Source organism: Calidris pugnax, unplaced genomic scaffold, assembly GCF_001431845.1.
Source record: "Calidris pugnax isolate Ruff unplaced genomic scaffold, ASM143184v1 scaffold18, whole genome shotgun sequence".
Classification (NCBI taxonomy): domain Eukaryota; kingdom Metazoa; phylum Chordata; class Aves; order Charadriiformes; family Scolopacidae; genus Calidris; species Calidris pugnax.
This window is the reverse complement of record NW_015090812.1, coordinates 9,872,554-9,899,032: the sequence shown is the minus strand read 5'-3', so window position 1 is coordinate 9,899,032 and position 26,479 is coordinate 9,872,554. Positions and strand designations below refer to the sequence as shown.

General features: G+C 46.7%; 1 protein-coding gene across 3 annotated transcripts in view; it reads left to right on the top strand.

The window, feature by feature from the left end:
• Nucleotides 1-3,549: 3,549 nt before the first annotated feature.
• The window catches only part of DMAP1 (DNA methyltransferase 1 associated protein 1), a 36,755-nt gene continuing 13,825 nt past the window's right edge, over nt 3,550-26,479 (top strand). The window contains exons 1-8 of one of the 3 annotated variants that reach the window (XM_014939369.1): nt 3,550-3,608; nt 3,973-4,129; nt 6,884-6,975; nt 7,591-7,786; nt 12,098-12,256; nt 13,398-13,565; nt 14,538-14,723; nt 17,604-17,675. In XM_014939369.1, the coding sequence (XP_014794855.1) occupies nt 4,028-4,129; nt 6,884-6,975; nt 7,591-7,786; nt 12,098-12,256; nt 13,398-13,565; nt 14,538-14,723; nt 17,604-17,675 (975 nt within the window). In that variant the 5' untranslated portion in view covers nt 3,550-3,608; nt 3,973-4,027. Of the gene's footprint in view, nt 3,609-3,972; nt 4,130-6,883; nt 6,976-7,590; nt 7,787-12,097; nt 12,257-13,397; nt 13,566-14,537; nt 14,724-17,603; nt 17,676-26,479 lie in introns of those variants that run through there. The other 2 variants (XM_014939370.1, XM_014939368.1) reach the window with 2 other exon arrangements.

The following is a 26,479-nucleotide window of genomic DNA, read 5'->3' as shown; positions in this document are numbered from 1 at the left end:
GCAAGTGGGGAAGGGAAGGAGCGAGGTATGGAGAAACACCTCCCGGCAGAGGGGTGAGTCACGGCTGCAGTGTGGCCTACCACCCTACAGTCACCTGCCAGCAGGAGCAGGGGCCCGGGGGCTTCATGGCTGGAGAGGGGGCAAAAGAGCAGCTCGGGTGGGTTTCTGTCCTCTGGGAGTGACCCAGCTTGGGGGGATCCCCTGTGCTGCAGCCAACAGGTCCCACAGAGCCGGCCTGGGGATGCAGGGGCTGTGGCAAGGATGGGGGGATTGCAGGTTTGAGAGGGCTCCTTGCCTGGGGCTCAACCCTGGAGTTGCTGCAGTCCACAGGGACAGCATGGAGCTGGGCAGGGCATGTGGGTGCTGGAGGGCAGATGTAGCCTGGGCTCTCCAGGGTGGGACAGACAATTTGGGGGTGCTTGAAGGAGCTAACACAGACCTTTCCTCACCACAACACAAGGTGGGAGCTTGGGTCCTCATGGATGGAGCATCCCTGCTGAAGGATGCTCCCAGGGCTGGTGTCCCTCCTCCCAGTGGGGTGGTGGGAAGTGTCCCATCCCTGCCATGAGGGTTAGGTCCAGCAGCCTGCCCCCGTGTTCCCGCCACTTGGGGTGGGCCAGGCGCCGTGATAACGGGGTTGTGGCTGTCACCGCACCCTTAGGAAACATTTGGCTTCAGGCACCTGAACCCACGGGGAAGCGATAACTCCCCGTCTCGCTCACCCTGCCTGGACCCACACCTGGTCCTATCGGGCCTTAGTCACACACTGAGAGTTTTTCCACTGCTGGGCCCCAGATAACCTCCTCCCACCCCACTGGCCGCAGTGTTTGCACTTGTCCTCCTCCGCTGGTGCCAGGCTGGGAGACACGCACACCTTGAGCCCTGGGCTTTAGACACGCACACATCTGGCCTAGGGCCACCTTTGGTCATGCCTGAAGGCCAGGACAGGGGCAAAGGGCATGAGGAGCATCTTTTCCCCAGGACCCCAGGAGGGCAGGCGGTGAGAGGAGGCCAGCGCTGCCTTTCTGCCAGGGCTAACTAGGGGGGGGACATCCCTCTTCCAGCTGCTGAGTCCCCTGTGCCCACAGGCTGGCAGGAGGTGGGTGATGGGCTTGCAGTGACAGGACAGCGCTGCTGGCTTTTGCTGTCCCCCTGTCAAAGCCTTGGGGCGCAGGAGCACTGGGCTCCCTGCCATTGCTGGCTTTCCCCGACCAGCTGCATCCCCTGGGCTACCCCTGTGCCCTGGCAGGGCAGGACCTCAGCACCTCCAGGGAGGTGACAGACCTGGGAACGTGTCCCTGAGCAGGACTCTCAGGGATGGACCAGGTGTGTGGGGGCTGACAAGGTCTCCAGCTGTGTCCCTTCACTCTTTGAAGGCTGCACAAGCTGCACAGTGCCTGCATCCCAGAAACAACAGCTCTGTGCTTCCTTTGAAGACGGTGCTAATTGCTCCGCTGCTGATCAAGTTAGCAGAAGCACCCAGCTAATGTGTTTTGCTTGCAGGTCCATACAGCCGCTGGTGGGACACAGCCCTGCAGTGACACCCACGCACACAGAGGTGCGGGGGAGGCGGGCGGGTGAATAACACAGCCCAGCTGCCCACAATCTCCACCTTTCATGAGGTTAAAAAGCTGCTGCCCTGGGGAGAGGAGCTCAAAATGTGCTGCGGGCTTAGTTTGTTGAAGAGGAGTTGATCACCCTGCACCGGGGCAGGGCTTGGGCTGAGTCCTGCTGGGAGAGGGCTGGAAGCTGGGCTTGAGCAGGTCAGCCCTAAAAGTGGGGGATATAATCTAAATGTGACAGTGAATGGCCACCTGTTTCTGGATTCTATTTCAGGACTGGTTGTGTTTTCTCCAAGTGCTGTTTAACAGCATGAATGGACTGTGTATTAAAAAGTTTTCCCTGGAGCAGCAGTGCCACACTTGCCAGGCAGAGCAGGGGTGAGACTGCAAAGGCAGAGAAAGGCAGTGCTGGGAAAGCCTCATGTCCCTCTGCAGACCCACCTCGGTGGAGCACACACCCCATCTCCACGCCAGCCATGGCAAAAGAACAAGGAAAGGCGCTAGAAATGATTAGGAATGGCCACACGTGCTGATGGGGAAGGACTTGGGTGGATGTGGCAGAGCTGAGAGCACATGAGGAGGACAGGAGAAACTTTGGGATTAGCTCTGTCCTTGTGGTAGGAAGGGCCAAAATGCTGAAAGCCATCCCTGGCAGCATGGGAGGGGGTAGAAAAGGTCTTAAATGATTACTGGGGACAACAGATGACAGTCCCGGGTTGTCACCAGTTCTCATTGGGGCACACTGGTGCTGGCTGGTCCCTAGTGCAGAGGTGAGGTGCCAGTCCCCGTGGGAAGGGATCACCAGTGGGATGGAAATGGTGGCAACTCCAGCACAGCCTGGCTGCTGTAGAGGAGCTGTGTGCTGGAGTCACCCTGGCACAGCAGGTTCAGCTCACCTCGGGGCTGCTGCACAGGAGAGGACATCCCCTCAGGGGCACCCCTCTCCTGGGCTATCCGAGGTGGCTGTCGGATCCCCGTAGATCTCTGTGCCCCACATTAAAACCTTCTGCTTCAGACTAACCTCTGCCAGTCAGCCTTGCTCCTGCCTCCATACAGTGGGAAGGTGATTTCTCAAAGCCCCTCCTGATCCCACACTGTTTCCTCCCCTTTGCCCATTTCCCCCTCTCTTTCCTCCCACAGGGAAGTGGAAATGGGACAGTCCAATTAATAAAACTTTTGCCCCCGGCTGCCCCATGACCTCAGGGAAGCGCTGTGGCTCTGGAGTACTTCGGGAGGGTTTTCTTGCCGAGCATGAAGGCGAGGAGCTGACACTTTGTCAAACGAAGCCGGGATGGGCAGCCCGAATGCACCACGTGGTGTGGCGCCCGCCTGGCGGGTGGCCACCTGGCACGGCCAGTTGGCCACCAGCGAGGCTAGCCCGGCTGACAGTGAGGGTGGGAGAGCCACCGGGCGGCGAAGAGATGGGAAAACTCCTTACGAGCTCTGTGGGGAACTGTGGTCAGCCTCAAGCCCCTCGGGAGAGCAGGGCACTGTATGGCCCGCCCTTGCCCCCGGCCCAGGCAGAGCCCAGCGACCCTGGGGAACAGGGGACCCCCGGGCTTGTCGCTTCGGGCAACTGGGGGGCGAGAGTAGGAGCACCCCGGAAGGTCCTGCAGGCCACTGCTGCCCCACACTGGGCTACCCCTAGGCCGGCCTGAGGTGGGGGGATGGCCCGGGGCCAGCGCCGGGGACACCCGTCGGGCTCCGGCAGAGCACGGCTGTGCTGCCACCTCCTGGCGCGGCAGCGAGTCCCACCTGCAGCGGGCTCTTCACCCGCGGCGGGGAAGGAAGAGCGGCGGCCCCGAGAGCCTACGGGTGCCGCCGCGGGGGAGGCAGCACCGGCGGCGCCGAGCCCGGGGCGGCCGCGACCTACCGGGAGCGGGGCGCGAACGCGCTCCCCTCCGCTCTCACCCCCCGCTTCCCCTGGTGCCTCCCCCAAAGGGCTCCGGGCACTTCCGGGCGCCTCTCGGCGGGAGCGGAAGTGGCGCTGCCCGGGCCGCTGTGGTGGTCGCACCGTCCCGGTGGCCGCGGAGCCGGCGCGGGTGGGTGAGTGAGCGCGGGACCGGCTCGATGCGGGGTTGCTGTGGCCTCATGGCGGCGATTCGTCCCCCTCATCCTCCCACGGGGTTTCCGGGACCCCGTCGCGGGGCTCTGGGCCCTGGCTTCGGCGTGTGTGGACCCTGGGACCGGCCGGGTAGAAGGCCCCGTTGTTGGGCCTTGGGAGAATGGGGAGGCGGCTGCGGGGTGTGTGTATGTATGTGCAGATATACATGTGTGTGTATATGTATGTGTGAGTGTATGTACGTAGATACACGTGTGTATATATATACACAGATAATTGTTTACGTACGGGATAGCCCCCGCGGGAGGTGCACACTAACTCTGCCCCCCTTGTTTCCCCGGCTCCCAGAGCTGGAGAGGACGGACGGGACGGCGGCAGAGAGGGGCAGCGGGCAGGCGGAGAGATGGCGACCGGCGCAGATGTGCGGGACATCCTGGAGCTGGGCGGCGTGGAGTCGGAGAACACGGGTACCATCAACAAAAAGGATATCATCAACTCGGATAAGGTGAACCGCAACGCCCTAAGGGGACACTGCTTGTTTTCTAGGCGCCGACTGGCTTTGCATGTGGTGCCTGGGGTGAATGTTGGAAAAAAAGATGGAATAAAGCGTGTTCCTACCATAGCCTGTTTATTTTGGGGCTGCCTAGGAGTATCTGGAAATGTTTGGAGGGCCCCATTCCTGAGTTCCTGGTGTTCTTAGTTAACTGCACTGTAGCATTTGGGGCAGTATTTAAGCTGGAGCTGTATAAGTGGTGTCCTGGTGAGCTGGGCCTGCCCCCAGGACATTTTTAGCTGTCTCTAAAGTTCCCATTTTGTGGAGTAAGTGTGAAGTATATTTACTATCTAGCTCCCAAGCAGGTGGAAATAATATAACACAGTCCTGTTTTAGAAGAAAAAAACGGCTGACTTGATTGAACCATGGGAGAAGTTCCTGTGCAGGAAAGGGGTGTGATGGGTTTGGGAGAACTCGGCTGTGTTGCCTGTGGGAATGTGAGCAAGTTAATAAGCTCTGTTTAGGATGTATGCTGTCATGTGCTGTGTTCTGTGTGGTAACATGCTATGGTATGTTGTTGCTTTCTGTATTTTAAATTCAGGCAAGGTCTTGGGTGTCCTGTGCTTTGCAAAGTGCTGTGAAGGTCAATTCACAAGGAGTTATGAGATGTGGAGGTGCTTGGAAACGAGCCGGTGTAGCTGAAATCCCCAGGAGCTCGCTGATAGAGAAATGGTCTGATTGAAGTAAAGACTTTGTATTTGTTTGCAGGAAAAAAACCCAAACAAAACAAAACCAAACATACACAACCACCCCATCCCTGAATGTACTTACTGAGTGCCTTTACTTGCTTCCAATGAAATGCTTGTCTCTGAAGAGAAGCACAGTGGTTTCATGGCTGCCTTGCAGGGGATAGGACATATAGTAAAATTGCTGTGATTGAAAGCTGATGTGTTGTAGTAACTTAAAATCTGAGATGTTAAAATCACCAGTTATCAGCTGTGTTGGTGAATAGCATGTCCAGTGGGCAGCTCGTTGGCTGGCTTCAGCCTGTGATATCGTGCCACTCCGTGTTCCGAGTGGTGAGTTCCTTGACTTAGATGTGTTTGTCTGCTAGGTAGCAGAGAGCTGAAGGAGTGCTGCTGCCTGTCTCCCTTTTGGAACAGAGAATAAGATGGGTTTTTCCTCAGATTTACTCTAATGGAAAGAGAGAGGAAAGGCAGGAGCAGTGAGAGGTTTCGGAAGGAGTCCTGGAGGCCACTTGCGGCCATGAGTGAAACATTCTGAATTTCTACAAAGTACAGAAACTAAATCAAACCGAAGGTATAAGCTGTTATCGCATGGAGAGAACAAAATTGCTAATAACAGCGCAGTACTTTCTCAGGAGATAGATCTGTTCTCAATTAGAAAAGAAACAGATTGATGTCTTTAAATCACAAGAGAGCCGTGAGGTACTTTCCAGTCCATTAGTGACAGAGAATGTTAAAATAAAAATTACTAGGCATAAAAACATTTAAATCAGCAGGACCAAGTAATTTGTTCTCAGCTCCTAAAAGAGCTACTTGAGCTGATCTCTGCTCTGATGATATTAACTTTTAATAAATCTGGAAAGTTTGGGGGAATTCCAGAAGCCTGTGTTCAAACAGGGTGTGCGGTGACCCGCGAGTAACTGCCTCGGTTGGCCTTATCGCTCCTGGGCAAAGTGATGGACACGTTAGGAGAAAGGTGTTTGATTAGGAGTGAAAAGGTGCTCATATAATGAATGTCTGCCATGAAGTTTTATGGAAAGTAGTTGTAGTCCAAGCTGGTAGATGATTTTTTTTTTTTTAATGGGATTTTGAATTTGCTCAATAAAGGTGAATGTACGGATTTAGTACAATTTATGATACAGTGTTTTGCAGTTTTACTACTGCAAAATATTTTGATTTAAAAGTTGGTAGCGATACCATAAACAAGTATTTAAAAGTAGTGATGTGGCTAGTAGTTATAAAGATGACTAAATGCTCTGCACTACTCAGTAAAGTTGGCCCACTTAAATAAAGCGTAGCTTGTTAACGTGGCTGTTACTGTATCTACCTTAATCCAAAGCTGATTACTTTATAAACTTGTATATGTGATATGAGGCAGACTGTGTCTTAGAAACCGTAAGTTCTGACAAGGTTTCAGGTGCCAGATAGCATAATCTACCCTGAATTCCTATATGAAGAAACTATGTTAAAAAAAAATAAAATTATTGCTGTATAAATGGGAGAGCGGAGGCGGGAATGGGGGTTTGCTTTTGTACACGATACCCATAGTTTTGATTTGGGGTTACTGCAAGGGCTTGATCACAACTGGTAAAAAAAGTTTCTGCAGAACAAAGTGACAAAAACTAAGAGAAGGTAGGAAAACATTTCTTATTTTCTTCTCTAAAAGGTAGAGATTCACTTAATTTAATGCATTAATACCTTCATGTAAGGACAGTGCTTATCTCGTAAAAAAAGGCTTAGTGCACCAGCCCCTGAAAACCACAGCCAGATGTTCAACTTGGAATTTAAGTGTTTGTTATCAGCAACAAGAAGTGTCTGAGTACTGGTGAGTGTTATCACTGAAAGTGGGCACGTTTTGTCTGTCAGTGTCTTCCACTGGGAACAGGCACTTTCCTGGAGAAATTCAAGGTGCCTAAAACCAGATAAAAGTGAAAAGCGTCACAGAGCACCAGCTTATGTAGTTTAATGTTCCCTCAGGGTTTGCTACTTCTAAATCTAAAATGCAGTTCTTTTGTTTCAGAAAAAATCCAAGAAATCTTCAGAGACATTGACGTTTAAGAGGCCAGAAGGAATGCACCGAGAAGTTTATGCACTCCTCTACTCTGACAAAAAGTAAGAGCTTATGGTCATCTGTGCAGGTTGTGAGGTAGCCTGGGTTTTTGGTGGCAGGGCAGCATCCTCTGGAAACCACAGACAGTCTTGCTTCCCACATTGATTCCCCTTTGTGCATGGCTCATGGTGGTGCCCTTCTCTCTTAGACAGTCGTGGGGCACGTCTGTCTTCTCTCGTCTGAATTTGGGGGGTTTGTTCTGCATAAGAGATGAATTTGGTACGGGCACAATAGTCTAGTGCAGACAAGGCAGTGTTCTTACCCTTCTGTATCTAATTCTCTTTTATTCACAACTGGGAATAACACCTGCTTTTATTTCTGCAAAAAGAGTTCTACTGGAGCCTGCATTTAGCTTGTTATGGATTGTGCCCTTGCCCCAGGGGTCTGTTGCATAGTTTACTTTCCAGATGGTTCTGTTCAAGCCCATCCGTGCCGAGTATTCTGTCCCCTGATGCAGTCTGGGAAGTGAAAGGTTGGAATAAATTTTAAACTCAGCTTTAAGCATTAAGCAACTATAAGTATTGTGGTGGCAGATCCCACTCTGAGTCTGAAATCTCTTTGGGTTTATCCTGGGCTGCCTCTTGCTTCTTGTCAGCCAGTGTTTTTCTCCACCGCAGGGATGCGCCTCCCCTGCTGCCGAGTGATACAACTCAGGGCTATCGAACAGTCAAAGCAAAACTGGGGTCCAAGAAAGTCCGGCCTTGGAAGTGGATGCCTTTCACCAACCCAGCGAGAAAAGATGGAGCCATGTTCTACCACTGGAGGAGAGCAGCAGAGGAAGGGAAGGACTACCCTTTTGCCAGGTTCAATAAAGTAAGTGGGAGCACTTTCAAACAAAAGCATATAAATAGCAGCTGGAAAATACCCTTCAGTCAACTTCTTGAATGTCCAGACAGGAAGTTGGTTCTTTCAACAAGTGAAGGCTGAGTTAGATTTTGCAATTTTAAATTGCAGTGTGGCCTGCAGCCACGTGACCACAGACTATGATGTCTCCAGATCATTCAAGCTAAGTGGGCTCAGTATGTGGTCAGAACTTGCTCGAGCCCTCTGTGTTTCAGGTGTGCAGTCAATGATTTGGTAAGGAGGCACTCTGCCGTATAATTCAGTTCCTAACCGACATCCTCCCCTGATTAAAGGCTTTAGGTAGTAAAAGATACTCTGTTCTGAGTGAGTCTTTAAAGTCGTAAGTCTTGTTATTTTGCCCAGTATGAAAAAAATTGCCTGAGCTTTGTGGCCAAAAAGCTGTCTTGTGGCCTCTTGGCCAGTTTCCAGCACAGATGCTGAATTACATTGCGTTCCCTCTGAAATTATTCTTGTGGTATCAGTGTGGTGCAGTACCCTGTTCTTTGCGTCTTACATTAAATTGTCACGGTGTGTTGTTGTAATCTCCTGCTGCCTTTTGTCCCAGATGTATCTGCTGTGAATGGCTGGTGCTTTCATGTGTATGCACAAAGAAAACTACATCAAGATTTATACTTCAAAGTCAGGACCTCCAAAGTTAGGAAGGAGCAGAGTTAGGGTGCCTCCATAATGTAATTTAAACCCCTTCATGATGCAAATCTGAAGTGGGGGAAAAAGTGTGTGCTAACATGATTCCACAAAGGCTCTGCTTGCGTATAACTGTATACAACGTTTTAAGTTTGTAGCCCACAGAGCATCAGCTCTAACAAAGCCTGGCTTCCTGCAGAGTTAAGTGGTTGGTTGACCTTATATGTTAGAAGGCTCCAGCTCTGACATGCTTTTCGTCTTGCTGGGACATTGGTAAGAGCCTCCTGTGGTATCTCTTCTCTGATGTCTAGGGTGGAAGTCTGAAGCGTGACTCACTTAGTCAAGGCACCTACCCAGCTGTCTGAGTGAAACTTGGGGAACGTAATTGTCTCTAAGACTTTACTGCAGTAACAGTTTTTTGGCTGAGTTCAACTGAGTTTATCAGAGGGGGCCACACATGGGTGTTGTAGTTCTGCGATTCTTGTTTCCTTAACTTTATCGTGTACCATGAATTGACAGACAGAAGAGCCTTCAGCAAGGCTGCAACCTTTAGATTAGTGGTACAGACCTCTGCCATCTGCACATGCACAATTATATAATATTATAAGCAAGTTTTTACCCTTGTGGATCCATAGTTGAGGGGGTAGAAGGCACTGATGAGGAGTTTCGCAGATATTTGCTATGTCAGAAGAATGTTATTTACTTTTCCAGTCTCTTCTATGGGTTCTTTCTCAGGTACTTGATGCCTCTGCCCGAATCTCTTGCTCCCCTTGGCATAAGCCCGTTTTCCTGTGTAGTGTGTCCTGTTGGGTGCTCAAGCTCTTTAACCCGGCTCCTGCATCACTGCTCAGTTGCTTTGCCTTTTCTCTGGGCTTTCAGTCCCCAAACCAAATCCCTCCTCTTCATTGTGAGAACCAAAAAGGTAAATTTATGTTTCACAATGTATACTGAGCCTTGATCCAGGGTGTGAAATAGGAATAGAAAAGCAGATTCACTGGTGTCAGAGCAAAGGCCTCTCTCAGTAGATATTCTGTTTCTGGCTACCATCAGTAAATGTTTAGAGAAAGAGCATGAGAATGGGGCTAATACAGACTATTTTTTCCTAGCTTGTGGTGATCTTTGGCTTAAGGATTTCTTAACTTGGAATTTGTGTTTAATAATTCTTGCTAGGTACGCTCAGAGCAGAAAGCTGCTTTGTGAATATCCTGTGGTAATGAGTTCTTCAGGTTAATTTTGTATGGTGTGCAAAGGTGCTTTCTTCTCTTAATTTTAAACGGTTGCTTTGGGGTTTTATTTCATGCCTCTGAGATCTTGTGTTACATGATGCAGTAAATTGTCCTTGCTGTGTACTGTGTGTTCTGTAATTGGACATACATCTGCCCTTCTGTGCCCTGTCTCCTCCTTGTTGTTCTCAAATATAATTTCTTTTGAAATGGGTGGACTGGGAGTGAGCGTTTCACTTAGGGAAGCATGGCAGGTTTGTACATTGGCTGTGTTTCTCTTTATTTCCCTGATAATTTTTACTGCTCAGTTTGTCTTTTCACCATTTCTAAGCATTGTGCTGATGTTTTTACAGAACTGTCTCATGGCTCCAGGATTTTTCCTGGGCAGTTTCAGCTAATTTAATGCCCATCATTGTGTGAGTTTATAGTGTGAAATGTAGGACTGAGAGGGGTTTTCTGGGCCATTGAATCCTCTTCTTGGCTCTTTCAGGTCCTGCACCATCCAGTCCCTTTCATAAACTGATCAAGTTCCTTTTGAAAAGCACTTGGGATTTCCTGCCCCTGTGCTTCCTTGAGAAGCTGTTCCGGACTGTCTCTGCTCCATTTCTCATTTCCATGTTAAATTTTCCATGTTAAATCGGCATTTCTTTGCAAGCCAATTTCTTTGTCCTTATTTCAGTTGTTCTTTTCTTCCCGTGGGTATTCCTTTCATTCCATCTAGCATACTTGAAGCCTGCAGTCAGATTCCCTTTCAGATTTCCTTTGCTGGGCTCCTTTCTCCTCCAATCTGCTGTGGGAAGACAAGCTCTCCACCCCATTACTCATCCTTGTTGCTCTTCTCTGTACTTGTTCCCATTTCAGTTCATCTTTCCTGAACAGGGGTCAGTAGAGCTGTAGTTGGTATTCCTGCCAAGGTCTTGTTGTGCAACTGAAACTCTGCCAGTTTCTGCTGGAAATCCCTCTCTGGGGGTCATATTTGCATTTTCATGGCTATGTTGCATTTGAACTTACAGTCATCCCTGGCTGGCTATAACTTTCCATCTGATGAGTTCCCACCTTCTCACTTCTTGGCAGTTCTCACCTGAGCAGCCGTTAAGTGGGGCTGAGGAAGTGTTTTGGGGACTGCTCTTTGCTCTTATCCCATTCTTTTCTCTGATCAAACATCTGCCACCTTCCCTTCCACCCACTGCAGAGGACACTGCTGACTCTTTTTATGTATGTGTGCTACTCTAGAAAATATTTTTATGTTTCACGATGTACATAGGACATCCTTATGGTGTCTAGTAGGATGGCTTTTCTCCTGGTGGAAGTGGTAATTGAAGGTTGAGGTGTAGTGAAGAGATATGCTTCACCTTTGGGTGAAGCCCCTGTGTCTAAGTGATGGAAGAAGGGCAGTAGACCTAAAGAAGCTGTAATTTGAAGGCTCGGAAATGCTGCTCTGAGCTATATGGAGTTCATGGAGAACTCATATGGAGAATGACTCTTCTGGTGTAGGATTTGGGAGGGCATAGTTGAAGCATGAGTGCTGCTCACATGCACATTATGTTTTCTTGTGGAGGCAGGACCTCCTCAGGCTGAGCAAAGTTCCAGTGCAGGAGTGGTGGGAGGGGGTAAGGGAGGAAAGCACAGGCTTGTTTGTGCTTTTACTTTACCATGTGCTAGGACTTCCCCTAATACATCAAGTAATTTTACGGTTCCTTTAGTACTCATGTGACACTTGTGTTCTGGATAGAGACCTTGCAGAGTGGTTCTGGGCTGGGGACAGTGGTGTGGGTTTGGCCTTTTAGGCACCTGGGACACTGAGAGGTGGACTGCCGTTTGGCCCTGTGGCTCTTTTGGAGAAAGGGTGGGTAAGGAAGGAACGGACAAAGTTGTTTGTCAAGTTTGTGGCCCTCAGTTGTACAGCACCCAGCCTTTCAGATCTTCATAGCACTGTCTGCACCAAACATGAAAGAAGTGGGTTGTGTATCAAAGCAGAAGGTGTGCTAAATGCTGGGATCGGACGCTCCTTGTCTTTCCCGTTCTTCCCGAACAAGTGGGCATGTCCCAACCCAAGTAGAGCCAACTGTCAGAGCAGTTTATGTCAAGGTATTGGTGCTGCTATATGGGAGGAATGCAGGGAGGCTGGCTGAACCTTGGTTTCACTGTCATGTTAGCCTGATAATTTTGAAGCCTGTTGTCAGGATGTGGGTTGCTGACCTCTGCCTGTGTCAGCCACCTGAAATAGGTTGCAGCCTCCCAGGCAGTGTTTCCTTGTAGGCTCTCCAGAACATCATGTTTGTGGCCCTGAGATCACCCCCTCCTGTCATTGCTCTACTCATGTTTTTGGCTCAAGCATCTCAGCCTTTACCAGCTGTCAGTGAGAAGGACAATACTGCAAGAGAGCTACCATGTTTTTCTTTTCTCTGCATAGACGGTGCAGGTACCTGTCTACTCGGAGCAGGAGTACCAGATGTATCTCCATGATGATGCATGGACCAAAGCTGAGACAGACCACCTCTTTGACCTGGCTCGGCGTTTTGATCTGCGCTTTGTGGTGATCCATGACCGCTATGACCACCAGCAGTTCAAGGTGAGTCCTGGGGGCCAAGGTGCTGCTAGCAACCTGCTGTTATGGCACGTGCAGGGCTTGCTGCACTGCAAAGACCAAATTACCCTTTATATCAACTTAATTAGGGGAAAATAATGAATTATTGGCAGCAAGGAATATTGAATTTCTAGCACAGGGCATTGCTGCTTGCTTTGTTTCTAATTAAATCCACTGTGACTTGTGCTCATTCCCTGTTGTGTTTTATTAGAAAGTTAGAAGGTTTGCCCCTGCCAGGGGAACAGCTTATTGTTCCTTGAAGATAAGGCAGCTGGGGAGTTTGTTTAGCTGGGCAGGATAGGTGTGCTGGATTCCAGTCTAGGCTCGGGGAGAAGGATCTGCTAATGGTTCCTGGGTATTGGGATTTTTCCCTTGTGCTGCTCCTGACTTGTGGTCTGACCTGGTACAGGTTTCTTCATCTCTGCTGTGAAGCAGGGTCTATTAGTGGTCTAAAGATGCAACTCTGGTGTCATGATTGTAAATCTCCTGTAGCTACTGGTTCCATGTCTCCTGGTGACACAGGGGAATGATGTGACTTACAGAACAGCTCCAAATGCAGTGCTTTTTGTTACACTCCGGAATGCTCATGTGAAGAGCCTGTAGCAAAGTGGAATAAGAGTCTGCCCAGCTGAGCAGCCCAAACATCTTTGGTGCTTGGAGTAAGGCAATGCAGCTCAGACTTGATATAATGATGGGCAACAACAAATCATTGCAGCTGATACCTTCTTGGTTATGGCTTGAATGGCCATTGTCTGGAACGGCTCAGGGGAGGTCTCCTGTGCATTTGTCACAGTTTCCTTTTTGCAGGTTTTCTCCTCTTGAGACAACTATCTTGCATCCTTTTATCTGAGAGTGCTTCGTTGCTGTATTGTCTCTAACCCTCAACTGTATTGTTGGACTCTCTGTGGGTGCTTTTAAAGCAGGAACTGTGAATTCATGACGGTTAATTCACACAGTTCACTGAGAAATCCCCCCATCTCTGTGGTTCCACTGGGACTGGCAAGGCTCTCCTCCCAGGCAGTGTCTGACATGCTTACATCCTTCAGCCAGTGGTCCTGAGCTGGCTACTGCACAAGGTTTTGCTTGGTTCTTCCATAATGTTGTGTTTCTGTAATATCTTCCATAGAAAAGATCAGTGGAGGACCTGAAGGAACGATACTATCACATCTGTGCCAAGCTGGCCAATATTCGTGCGGCTCCAGGCACAGACCTGAAAATCCCAGTCTTCGATGCTGGCCATGAGAGGCGAAGGAAGGAGCAACTGGAAAGGCTGTACAACAGGACCCCAGAACAGGTAACCTGGGGAAGAGAGCAGCACAGCTCCAAAAGATTTATGATAAATTTAATCAGTAGGTGGATGAAATAGGCCAGAGGGGTAGGAAAGGGAAAGAAAGACGGGACAAGAAAAGAGCAACACCTAAGTATTGCTTTTGTTGTTGAGTTCATGTCATTTTTAAGGACACAAAAGGACAGTAACTGAGAAATCTGACTATGCAGGATCGGGGGCTAGGTGAGCAGAGTTAAGATCTCTGGTAACTGCCACCACCTTCTCTGTGACACTTACTGGACTAGTCCTCTGAATAGAAAGAAATTCTCAGATCGGTGTCCTTATTTATATGAGTCCCTGAGTCCTATGGAGAAAGAATTATTTCCTTTAGAATAAAAATCTTGCCAGAAAACATCAAAGACTGTAAATCTGCATGTTTAGTTCTCCTCTTTGTTGATGCTGTGTAACAATCCCAGGGTTTAGAGGTTAAGGAACTGTTCCCCCCTGCCAAAGTCTGGGAGAGAGCATCCTTTTCTGTTAGTAGTTCCCTCTAATGACAAGTTCATATGTGTAATGAGTCTACTTGTCCTTCCCACATTAATAGGTGTACTGATACTAAGCACAGCTACTCTAGGTTCTACATGCTACGTCTGGGGAGGGCTGCCAGCTTTTCCCAACACTGCATTTGTAACTACAGTATATTTGGGCTTTTTACTCTTCTATCTGCAATCTCCGTCTCTTTGTCTGGAGGTGGGATTAGTCGTTTTCAGATGCTGCTGAAGGGCACATCATGGACAGTACGTGCCAGTTCGTAGGCTGGCATTGTCATAGATGCAGGGTAAGGCTGTGGAGCATAGTGTGCTCTGCAAATCCAAGATAACTAAGAGTTTAAAGTGGTTTCCAGGCTGGCACAAAGCAGAGCTGTTACCGGTAGATGGCCTCCTTGCCTTGCTCGCCTCCTCTGCTGCTCTGATTGCTTTTTCGTGCTCTGTTCTGCAGGTGGCAGAAGAAGAATACCTCATCCAGGAGCTCCGCAAAATTGAAACCAGGAAGAAAGAGAGAGAAAAGAGAACCCAAGACCTGCAGAAGCTCATCACAGCTGCTGACACCACCACTGAGCAGAGACGTGCTGAGCGCAAGGCTCCCAAGAAGAAGCTGCCACAGAAGAAGGAGACAGAGAAGCCTGTAAACATTTATCTTTTTTTTTAATTTTTTATTTTTTTAACTTTCCCCTGCTTATGCTCTGGCTGGTAACGTGTTTCCTTCAGCAATCCTACTGGGATCAGGCCCTCAGCATTTTTTTTTTGGGGAGTAGCTGCTGGCTGCCTTCTGGCAGGTGCCTTTTTGGTTATGTCTTTTGGAAGGCAGATAGGTCCAAGGCAGACATTGTCAGAGTCCTCTGGTGTGCTCTCTGTCTCTCTCCCATTTGAAAAACGCCAGTTTAAGTCCTGTTTCCCTTTCCATCTCAGAGAAATGGGATAAAATGATGCCAGCCATTCATGCCTCATGGCAAGGAGAAGTGTCTGTCTCCCTGCTTCTCCCAGGTGCATTCTTGTACTGCTGTGCAGGGTTATTCCACAAACCTGGTGTCTTTCACCTGTCTTCTTTTTCTAGTCCAGGTTTCCCTTTCCTTTCCCACTCCTGGGTCTCAGCAGCATCTCCCCAAGCTCAGTACATGCCCCTCTCCTGATCCTGCTGGGAGACTCTCCTATTCCAGGAACTATTGCTTCTTATTCCTCCCTGAGCTGAGCTAAAGTCTAAGGAGCACAGAACACAGGTTTCAATTCACATTTGATGTTACCTTAATTTCCCGTTCTGGAAAGATGACAGCATGGACTGAACTAAATTCAGCACCTTCACTAAAAAAGGGCTGTCACAAAATCTCAGATGTTTCCAGTGAGACCCTGGGAATTCCTGTCCCTCCACCTTATGAACAGAGAGCACTTGTGTCATTGTCCTCCAAAAGAGTCTGCAGGGAGTGGAGAGTGAATGCTAGACAGTAATTGCTTGATGAAGTGTGTCTAATGGCCACCACTTCCTTAAAACATTGTTTTGGTTGCCCCACCGCCCCTCTGTGTAATTAATATAATATCACAGGACGCCCTGTGCATTGAATTCCCTCGAGGGTTGATCTGGTAAAGCTCAACCATGGCTGGCATTTCTCCCTCTAAAGAAAGCAGCTCATCCTTAGTGATAATGGAAAAAGGGTGGTGATGAATAATGAGGCTGGAAAGATGCTGAGGATGCCAAGGTGAGGGAGTCCAGCCTTAAATATTGCCTTTTGGCTGGTGCCTGTCTGCAGGCATATAGTGTATAGGCACGCCGGCGTGGACAGAGAAGCAGTTTCTGTTGTTGCACTAGCATCATTTCAACCATGACAGAGTCCATTAGGAGTCAATTACCAACTATAGCCGGGAAATGTTAAGAAAAAAATTGCATTTTAACTAAGAATTTGAATCGGGAGCTGCATCAGCATCATTTCAACAAAGGAAAATCATTTACCAAAGAGTCAATTGAGGTTGAAGCGTTTACAGCATGTACAGGCACGCCAGGCAAAAGAACCCATTTAATTGCTTATGCGCCGAGCGCAGTCGGAGTTGTCTTGGCTCAGCCAATGATGCTGATTTCCCCCTCACTGCTCGTGTCAGGGTGCTCAGCAACAGGCTGGGGGGCAGATTTCGGGGGTGTCTGAAAGCCAGCCTTCACCCAAAGGAATCCGCGAGAATTGGTTTTTGATTGCAGCCTTCTTTGTCTGTAATAATCCAAGCAGGAGGCTACATTCTACCCAAAATCAAAGTGATCCCTACAAGTTCATGAGCCTTGTTGGTAGTTAGGGAATACTTTTCCCACCATGGTTATGTTTAGAAATCTCTTCCTGGGGCCTCTGTTTATTGGACTGACCACAGATAACTGAAAAAAATCTTAATGCCTGGCCATGCAGAGCAAGGTGCAACCTCGAGACCATGACATAGAGAGAGAGCTGATAGAGATGTGAGAGTCATTGGCAGGGAACTTGAGGAATTGAGTCACTGGCCTTCAGCATCTCTTATGATCTTGGGGCAGCCCTGGTTGTCTCAGCCCTGTCCGGAATGAACAAAGAGCAACCCGCAGAGCCTTTTTGCAGAGAAATGTGGGAGCAGCAGGAGAACACCATCTCCGAAGAAATTGGGAGATTTTAGGGGACTCTTCCTTTTGGAACAGTGTGATTGAGTATGTGTTTTGCAGAGATTGTGGCTATTCTTAAATTGAATCATGAGTATCGCTGCCCCATTCAGGGGACTCCACACCAGTCAGTGCACAGGGCCCTGCAGATGCCTTGGTTGAATCATTTAAAAGTTTCCTCACCTTGTGCTTTGCTCAGCGGTGCATATTTTAAGGGACTGCGTTTGTTTGGTTTTTTTTTTCCATTTTGTTGAAATCCAACTAAATGCTCTATTGTCTAGCAGCAGTAGCATTAGAAGTTTGCTGCCTTGCATTGCTCTGCTTAAAATGTGAAGTGGGGAAGAAAGAAAACTATCTAATGAGTGGTCAAATGGCAATGTGTATAAACAGCAGGCCTCCCTGGAGGGGTGCAGTCCTTGAAACCTCATCAGTGGGCGCGTGTCCGTACAGATCAGAGGTTTCTCAGCTCATTCCTTAGAGAAATTGCAATGAAAAGCCAAGATTTGGGGAATTACTGGGCATTTTAATCAGTGAAATGGCCCTAAGTTAAATAAGGATATTGTCCAAATATGCATATGTTAGTATAAGGAGTAGGATTTAGGGCTAGGGTTTATGCTCGTGTGGATGGGTGTAAGGCTCTGTGTAGAGCAGTGCATTTAAATTAAACAAGGAAAAATGCTTGAGCTCTCCAAAGATATGTTGAACTGGAGTATTTTTCTCAGTGAATTGCTTGGGATTTTCCCACTGAAGCCCATCGCTTGGGATTTTCCTTTTGCCTCAGCTCTGACATGTGGCTGTGGCAGGTGGTTCTCTGTCATAGGAAACAGTGTTTCCCCTTCAGATAGTCTCTATATGAAATCTTGTGTTTCCTCCATCAACACATCCTGTTTCGATCTCTTTCAGGCTGTTCCTGAGACTGCTGGCATCAAGTTTCCTGACTTCAAATCTGCAGGTGTCACACTGCGAAGCCAGAGGGTAAGCTGTTGTCCTGGTCCCTTGGGACCTCTGTTAATGTCTTTCAGTCTGCCTGTCTGTCTCCTCATCTGTTCTCCTTTTATAGCTAAAGAAAGTCAAGTTCTTGCCTCTAAAATAAGAAAGGAATTCCGTAAATGTGGAGACTCAGAAACCTGGAATGCTGGCTCTGTGCAAGCCAGCTCATCGCCTTGCAGGGGCACCTGAACTTGCTGATGCTCGTTAGTGGTGTGTCTGCTCTGCTGTTAGACACACGTGACAGACCCAAATGGAGCTGGCTAGTCCAAACAGAGCTCCCAGCCAAACCTAATAGGCCTCATAGAGCACATGTGTTAATAAATGAGAGGTGCTATTAAGAACTGGATGTTCAGGTTGTGACTTGAAAAGAAGAGAGACACATAAATGCATACAATTTTTAGCCTTATTGCCATTAGCTTCAGAAAATATTTGGGGAAAAGCTCCTTTGTTCATTCTGTTGTACAGATATTCCTGAGAAAAGAACTTTCTTGCTGTTTTATCAGCAAGACTTGATGCCTGTCTCTTAGCGACAGGTATGGGGTAACCGAGTCAGTTAAACCTGCCTGGCTAACTGTATGTTTTCAGAGGGGTTTTGATAGAAAAATCCTGTTTGCCCAGTATAAGTGCTTTTTTTTTTTTCCTAGCTAAATAAAATAATCCTTAGTTGCTTTATTGCAGCAAAGGTGGAAAAGTAGGTTCCTTGCCTGGCACCCTCACTGGGTGTAGTAATTTTCTAGGTCACTTTTAAAGAATGTTTTACGGGGTGTTCGTTTGATGTCGGAACAGTTTCAGATCTTGCTGGGAAGGCCCTGGGGCTGTTAACAGAAATGTGTTTGGGATCAGGCTGCTGCAACCTATGGGTGCATCTGCACATTAGAAGTGGTATGGTCCAGCAAGGTCACTGCTGGTGGACCCCTTTAGTGTACAGGTGTCACTATCTGCAGGCTACCTGTTTGAGGGAGGGGCTACAGCCTTGAGGAATTCACAGGCAAGTGACAGGCAAGACTGCAGTGCATGTGTTGAGATTTATGGAGATGTGGCAGATGTGTTCCCCGGCACTAAGATAAATAGAGTAATTTATGGAGATTGATTTGGATTTTGAAAACTAATAAGTGATGGTTGATCTTTTCTATTTTTATACACCCTCTGGAAGAGAAGCTGAGCAATAACCTGTCAGTGATGGAACCATCTGGCAAAGCCAGCAGGCTTTTCGTGTGCCAAATGGGCAATTCAAATCCCAGCCTTTGTGAAAATGGGTGCTACATGCTTCTCCCTGTTCTCTCTAATGCTCACAAAATGCAGTGGTAAGCTGAGGCACAGCAGTCTGATTCAGCAACTTTCAGCCCGCAGTATCCAGTTTTTAAAATGGGAGCTAATAGACTCACTTGCTTCAAATATGGGTGATGGGGAGAATTAATTACATGAGGTCAGTAAGGGCCTTTTGAACTGGTGAGAGAGACTGAAGTGTGAAGTGGTCTAGAGCTGACAATCCATGCTAATCCCAATTACTTCGCTTGTGGGATTTATGTGGCAAACCCTCTAACACCAGTGGTGTGGAATTGATAAAGTGGGAGCTGACTAGGACTAAGTGAGGAATTGGGAAGCTGCACTGGAAACTTGTGCTCTGGCAACATCCAGCATAAGATGTTTTGCCCTGAGCACATGGGAAAATGATTTCTAAAGGCTTGTGACATCCTGCAGTAAGTTCTTTTGCCTGAGGACCTAAAGGGTTCCTCACCTAGAGGCTTCTATTGTCCTCTTTTATTTTGTACTTCGCTACCTTGCTTTACGCCTTCCTAGTTAAGCTAAGTTGGATTTTGCACTGAGATCAGGGACGCAACCTCTGTCACGTGTGAAAAATGTACCATATCATCCCCAGGATAATAGCGCTTACTCTTTGATTAGAGATATAATTTGTTTTTTCCTGAGGATTTACAATTAGTCTGAAAACTTGAGTTAAAATTAATTTATAGAAATGAGTCCTCGAAGAAAAAGTTAGCAATCTGTATTCAACTTAATTTGTTCCCAGTAGTTTTTATGACAATAGCCCTGGCTTTTCAAGTTCCGCCTGTCATTAAAGCTTACAAAATCTTATGCACGGGCTGAATTTGAAGACTTCCCCCTCCTCTCCCCACCCCCCCAGGATTAATGGTCACTTACGACCATTATTCTTCATAACCGAAAGTTTCTCCTTCAGCAGACGCTGAAGAGTAATCTTCTCCAGTGAGTTCGACAAGCTGCCTTCTATCACAATGGCTTCAGTCTCCCATTGTTCTCCATGGGGCTGTGGCCACAGGCAAAGAAGGCCACAGCCCCCGTGCCCTTTCTCTGCATGGGATTTCCCCTCTGCCTCCTGATAGCACAGACTGCAAGTTTCTCTAAGGCAGTAGGAAGCTGGGCATTATGAAAAGCTTCGTCTTAATTCAAGGCAGTGTATTGCCTTGGTGCCCCTGAGAGCAGGAGGCAGTAGCAGATGTTGTGGAAGGGGGTAAGCCTTTCAGGAGTTTCTTGAAAAGGAATTTTAGACCTTTGCCTTTGCTGTCAGTAAAACAGTGTTATGAAAATAACAGCAGAAATGTATTGTTAATCCTAAGCGTTACTTGTGGAAAACTTCCTGTTAGACCAGGTCTGCTCAGCTGGGAGGGCAGACAGCCAAAGAGCCAGAGGAAATGAGAGATGGGTAGGGAATTTGTACAGGGAAAGGTGAGGAAGAGACTAAAGGGAAAGCAGAGAGCTATGAGGAAGGAAAGCTTTGCTGGGGATCTGCCTGAAGGAAAGGAAAATGGGAACTGTTGAACTTGAATCTTTTCCAGGACCCAGACAAACCAACGATAACCCCGTGTTTGTGATCTAGGCATCGTGTTACTCCTGTAGGGCAGAGCTGAGTTTGTTTTGAATTCACCACAGTATTTCTGTGCCATATTGTGTTCAGGTTTCTTTTAAGTTTAACCTTTGTCTTTGATTTTACTGTGTTCAGAGTACTTGACTTTGGCACACTTAACATCTCTACAGCATGTTTTACGTTGCTCATCTTCTGTCTCAACCTTATCTGTGAATTTTAAGTTATGTTTTTGTTAATGCTGTTGAATTACTGCAGCAGTGCTTCTAAGAAGGAAGGTGATGGCTAGAAAAGGGTAGATGTTTGTCCCCACTCCCTCATGTTGAGGTGTAAGTCTTTGTCCTTGCTGTGTTGTCACAGGTTTGGAAACAAAGGAACTGGAATCGAATTGATTGAGTGATATCTCATCTGGAAACAAAAAAAAAGTCCGGGGTGCAAAGGAGTTTGTAGAGATCTCAGTCTGCAGAAATAACCGAGGGATGCTCCAGCTTAGTCATTTGGAGCTGGCCACCTCCCCTCAGAAAAGGCTTCCAGCCAGCAGCCTGACTCCATCTGCTAACTGGGATCTTGTAGACAATTTGCCAGTTGAACCAATTAAAAAAAGAAGTAGAGGAAGGAAAATCACAAGTACAGCTTTAGTACTCATTGATTCAAATGTTCACACTCACCAGATTTTAAATATTTACTAGCCTGCTGAGCATTTTTTTAGCACTGATTAATGAGTAAGAATTTACTGTGTTTATGTGGGGAACGCATGTGTGAGAGTTCTTATCCATTTTTTTCTTGGGGTGGAAACTGAGTGCTTACTGTAGCTCCAAGGTGAATAATGTTTCTAGAGGAAGATGGGGTTGTATGTAAGTGTTTAGACATGTTTATTCTCCATATTTGATCTGACCCACAATTAAATGGCCAAGCACACCGCCTGTTTACTCTACGTCGGAGGCTGTTGGCTCTGTTCCTTCCCTGTCATTAATGCAAACCCAGACCTCATCAGCTGTGAACATGTGAAACATCTGTCTGTCCTGCTGTGATCAATACTGTCCCTTCAGAGGTTCAGCTTTGGAAGCAGTTCCATAAAATATCAGTTATTTTTATTTGGATTTGATAAATTTAATTACTTGGAGCAATTAATAATTTATTTGTTTTGTATTGATTGCACTCCAAGGCAACCTGGCATCAATCTGATGGAGATCAGCACACCCTTATTAGGTAGGAAAGTTTATGTTTCCAGATCTGAACATCCTGTGGATTAGTTAGCTGAGATGTGCTTGTTGCTTTTGCTAGCAATTTTTCACCAGCAAACTTGTGTGTTTTGCACTCTACAAGAGAGCGGATGAGAGTAATTTCCATGGGGAGCCTGACAGAGGTGTGGAAGGAAAGTAGTAGTCTCATTTCTGTGAATAAAAGTTATGAACAAATGATGCAGACTGGATCGAATTCATGTTGTGGCATTGCCATCTACTTGTTATATTACATGCCCTTTAATTAGGGCCAAGAGAGTGCTGGTGCATTTCCTAATCAAACTCCTGCCTTTAGAGAATGAAATCAGATGAAAATATTGGAGTATTTCAAAGAGAACAGCAAAGGATACAAAACCTTGAATGAACTAGAGAAAGTGAATCCAATGCTTCTCTTCCTCCGTTCTCATTCTTAGCTAAACTGAAAGGCAGTTAATGTCAAATTGCTGAAAGAAAATGCATCCCTCACCTTTTTTGTGGAGCTCTTTGGTGTGGGAGAGCATCTGGACCAAAGCCTGAGTAGGCTCTTGGGTATAAGTAGAGCTCTCTGGGTGCAGTAGTGGGGAATAAGTTGTAGTTCTGGAAAGGACACTCTGTGTTGCTGCTTCTGTTGAATCGTGAGGTACTAAACAGTGTCTCTGCAGTACGAGCCCTCAGGGACATTTGTCTGCCGGTCCTGGACCAATTTGGGAAGCTTTTACTACCTTTGTGTGCCTGTAGTGACACGGTCTTAGGTGTTCTTTCGTCAGGTAATCTGAATGTAACTTGTGCAGAGCACCGTATATATTACTTTTTTCTTTCATTAGCCTAACCAATATAATGATTGGAGTGTAATTAGTCACTGTGGCTTTTTGTATTTGTGTAAATGTAGTTTCGGTTAAATTATTTAAGGGAAAAGCAAACATCAATTCAAGACTAGATGCATGGTTTGCTACAGTTTCTTGGATTTGTGTCTGATCTGGAAGTTTGCATAATGTTCTTGTACTCTCTGTCCTTGGAGTTCCCCCTCCCGTGGCCTATCCTAGGCCCCCCCCTGCCATGATCAGAGTGTGCTCTTCTGTGCACTTGATTTGTTTTGGTCAGAGGCAGCTCAGAAGCTGCAGCCATTTCCATTTCCCACAGCCCCTTCTATGGGTCTGAACTTGGTTTCTGCACCTGTAGCAAGAGGCAGGGATAGGAATCTCTGGGAATCTGCAGATCTCCTGGAGCAACATACTGGAGTGCCATACTGGTGATGTGCTTTTAATGTAGAACACCCTCCATTAAAATGTCCTGTGCAGTTCTTTCCTCTGAAAGAAGGAAATATTCCACTACAGGAAATATACTGAGATTCTGGAGTGAATACAGAGAAGGGCAATGAAGGGGTCTGGAGACCAAGTCTTATGCGGAGCGGCTGAGGGAGCTGGGGTTGTTTAGCCTGGAGAAGAGGCTGAGGGGAGACCTTCTCGCCTGGTCCAACTACAGGAAAGGAGGCTGTAGCGAGGTGGGGGTCAGTCTCTTCTCCCAAATAACAAGTAATAGGACAAGAGGAAATGCCTCAAGTTGCACCAGGGGAGGTTCAGTTTGGATATTGGGAAAAATTTATACAATGAAAGCATTATCAAGGATTGGAACGGGCTGTCAAGGGAAGTGGTGGAATTGTCATCCCTGGAGGTATTTAAAAGTTGGGTAGACATGGTGCTGAGGGACATGGTTTAGTGATGGTTTTTGTCAGTGTTAGGTTGATGGTTGGATTCAATGGTCTGAAAGGTCCCTTCCAACCTAGACGATTCTATGATTCCGCACCATGTATTTTACTATTTTTCCCTCCATGAACATTTCTTGTAGTCTTTTTGCATTTGTTTTATGGGCTTGCAGTATATTTGAAGCAACATTTATTTAAGGGCAAGAAAATCTCAGGTTTGTAAGTGGCAGATAATGCTTTGCTTACTAGAAGATGACCACCTTCTAAATGGCCTGGTGTGAATTCTTGTCTTCTCAGTCCTGGCAAGGTGTGAATTCTTCCTGTCTTCTCGGGTGTCTTGTCACAACCAGTGTGTCAAACTGGGAGACAGCTGACTCTTTCCAGGTTATCGGCCATCATTTGTGTGGATTTCCAGTCATTCTTATATTAGGCCACTTGTGCTGGGTCAAAGCAGTCTGTACCCCCTTCCTCGAGGGGAAAGGGTGGGAGAGTATGAAACCCTTGAAGACCTCATTGCCTGTACTCGTGAAAACCCGTCCTGCTATGACACTGATGCTCCAGGACCTTTGGTTTCTTTAGGAAGTATCTCTTAGCTTTACTCCTTGAATCTGTGCTATAGATGCATCACGAGACATTAGTGTTTATAGGCTCAGTGAGCTGCTACTTTGCCATATGCCTGATGGTGCTGTGCTTCTCTGGGATCCCTTGGCCTCCCTCATCCTTGACAAAGTTTTCACTAGGTCTATTCCTCTAACAAGTAAAAGTGATTTCATTTACTAGGAGGATTCAGGTAGAGAATTTATATTTTTGCACAATTGATTTGGGAATTGGTGAAGTATGTCTAACTAGTCAAAAAACACCCAGAAATAACCATTTACATAAATTAATATAGAAATGTTTTATTCTTAAAAGAATGGTTTGTTTAGCATTAAGCCTCATTGATGGAGCAAGCAAATGGTCATGTGCCATCCCAGAGTGATCGCTGTGTGTTTAAGGTGTTAGATAGTGTAGCAGAGATGGCATAGTGGTATGACACTCTATTTTGATCTGTCCTAAATCTTAGTCTGGCAGATCAGCAGGCACTGACATCGAACACGGGATCCATGGCTGTAAGCTGGGGCAGCGGGAAGGGTGTATGTTCATTGACACACAGAATACCCGTGCAATTTCAAACTTTTCAAACTTTTGCATACATCCACTGCAATTGCCCATCCACCTTCCATTGTAGCACTTTAGTTCTGAGCAGTTAAGCACTTCAGATTTCCAGAAAAGTGCACACTCGTATCTTAAATTGAATTTCTCTGTTGAGGTTTTTTAAATTCCAGAGCTCTAAGACTACTTAATATGGTTCTTTCCTTCCTTGAGTCTTAAAACTGTGCAGGGCTGGAGACTCTCCGCTTCTGCAGAGTAGAGCCATGCAGCCGGGAAAAGGTTGACCTTCTTTCCCCATCTTAAGCCAGAAAATGCAAAAAACATTATTCGTCTGAAACTTTAGCACTCCTTCCCGGAAACCCACTAAGCAATTCAGTGCTCTAAAGATATCCATGAAGAAAGTGCCTAATGAGAAAGTTTTCTTGCTGCTGAAATCCATGAAGGAGGTGGTTTTCAATGTCAGTGAACTGTGTTATAATGCTGAACGACAATACCAGTGCTGGTGCATAAACCCACAGTTTATAGCTGTACACACACAGGTCAGATGTGTGGAGTTTTGAGGATTAACAGTTTTAGGACAGTCATATTGTTTAGGGTTGGGGAAGGTTGAGTTTAAGGGAAGGGTTGCCTCAAAATTGAATTAAAACAAAGTGCAGCATCAGGGAGGGTACATGTGAAATATCCAAATAACCACTAATTAATTTTAAAAACCTTGTATTTTGGTGATTGTCCTGGTTTCACTAGGATATAGTTACTTTACTTTCTAGTAGCTGCTGTATTTTGAGTTTGTTATGAGAAGAATGTTGATAATATGTACTGTTTCAATTGTTGGTAAGTACTGTTTACATTTCTCAAGGACTTTTTCAGCTTCCCATAGAAGCTGAGAGGGAGCATAGACAGGACCAGCTGCCAAAGGACTATTCCATACCATCAATGTCATACTCAGTATATAAACAGGGGTTGGCTGGTGGGGCAGGAATCCACGATCATCGCTCAGGGTGGGCTGGGCAACTGATCATTGGGTGGTGAGAATAATTTGTGTTGTATCACTTTATTTTGTATATTCTTTTCCTGTTTTTTCCCCTCCTCCATTACTGTTCTATTGAACTGTCTTTAATTCAACCATGAGTTTTTTCCCTTTCCCCTCCTTTTGTCCCTACCTTACTGGGGTGGGAGGAATCAAGCAGTTGTGGGGTCCTAGTTGCCCAGTCCTGGCTGGGGTTAAATCACCAGCGTGGTAGACCAAACAAAAGGTTTTAGCACAAAAGTGTGTGTGGGGGGGGGGTTGTTGTTTTTGTTTTGTTTGTTTGGTTGGTTTTTTCTTAAGTAGCAGAAATGGAGCATTTATGAAGAAAGTGAGAGCAGGACATTTAAGCCAACCACATAGATATAATCACACGTGGGAGCTGGCTGACTCTGTCTGTGGATCCTGCAGATCTCTTCCATTCCTAGTACAGATCCCCATGACAGCCTCAACCTGCTGGGTGGTGATGCTGTAAGACATAACAGGGGACTATTGCAAGCTCTGCTCTTACTTAGACTTCATTACTCTTCTAAAATATACTCAAATACATTTACAACTATGCTTAGAAGTATTAGCATAAATCATGGATACTGAATGGCATGCAAAAATAAATGAACCAAATCTGTTTGGGGAGGTTATCTCTTCAGTTATTTCTTATCGTGTTTGTTCATTTAATGAATTTTGCCAATTAGCAATTAATTTGCAGTAGGTCTCCTAGTCATTAGTGTGAATTAGCAAGGTTTTGTTGGCAGAATGTCTTGAACATTAAATAAAAATCCTGTATCATTCAAAACCTCACGGGTACTCTGCGGTGAGACCCTCTATAGGAATTAAACTGCTCAGGGCCACCCC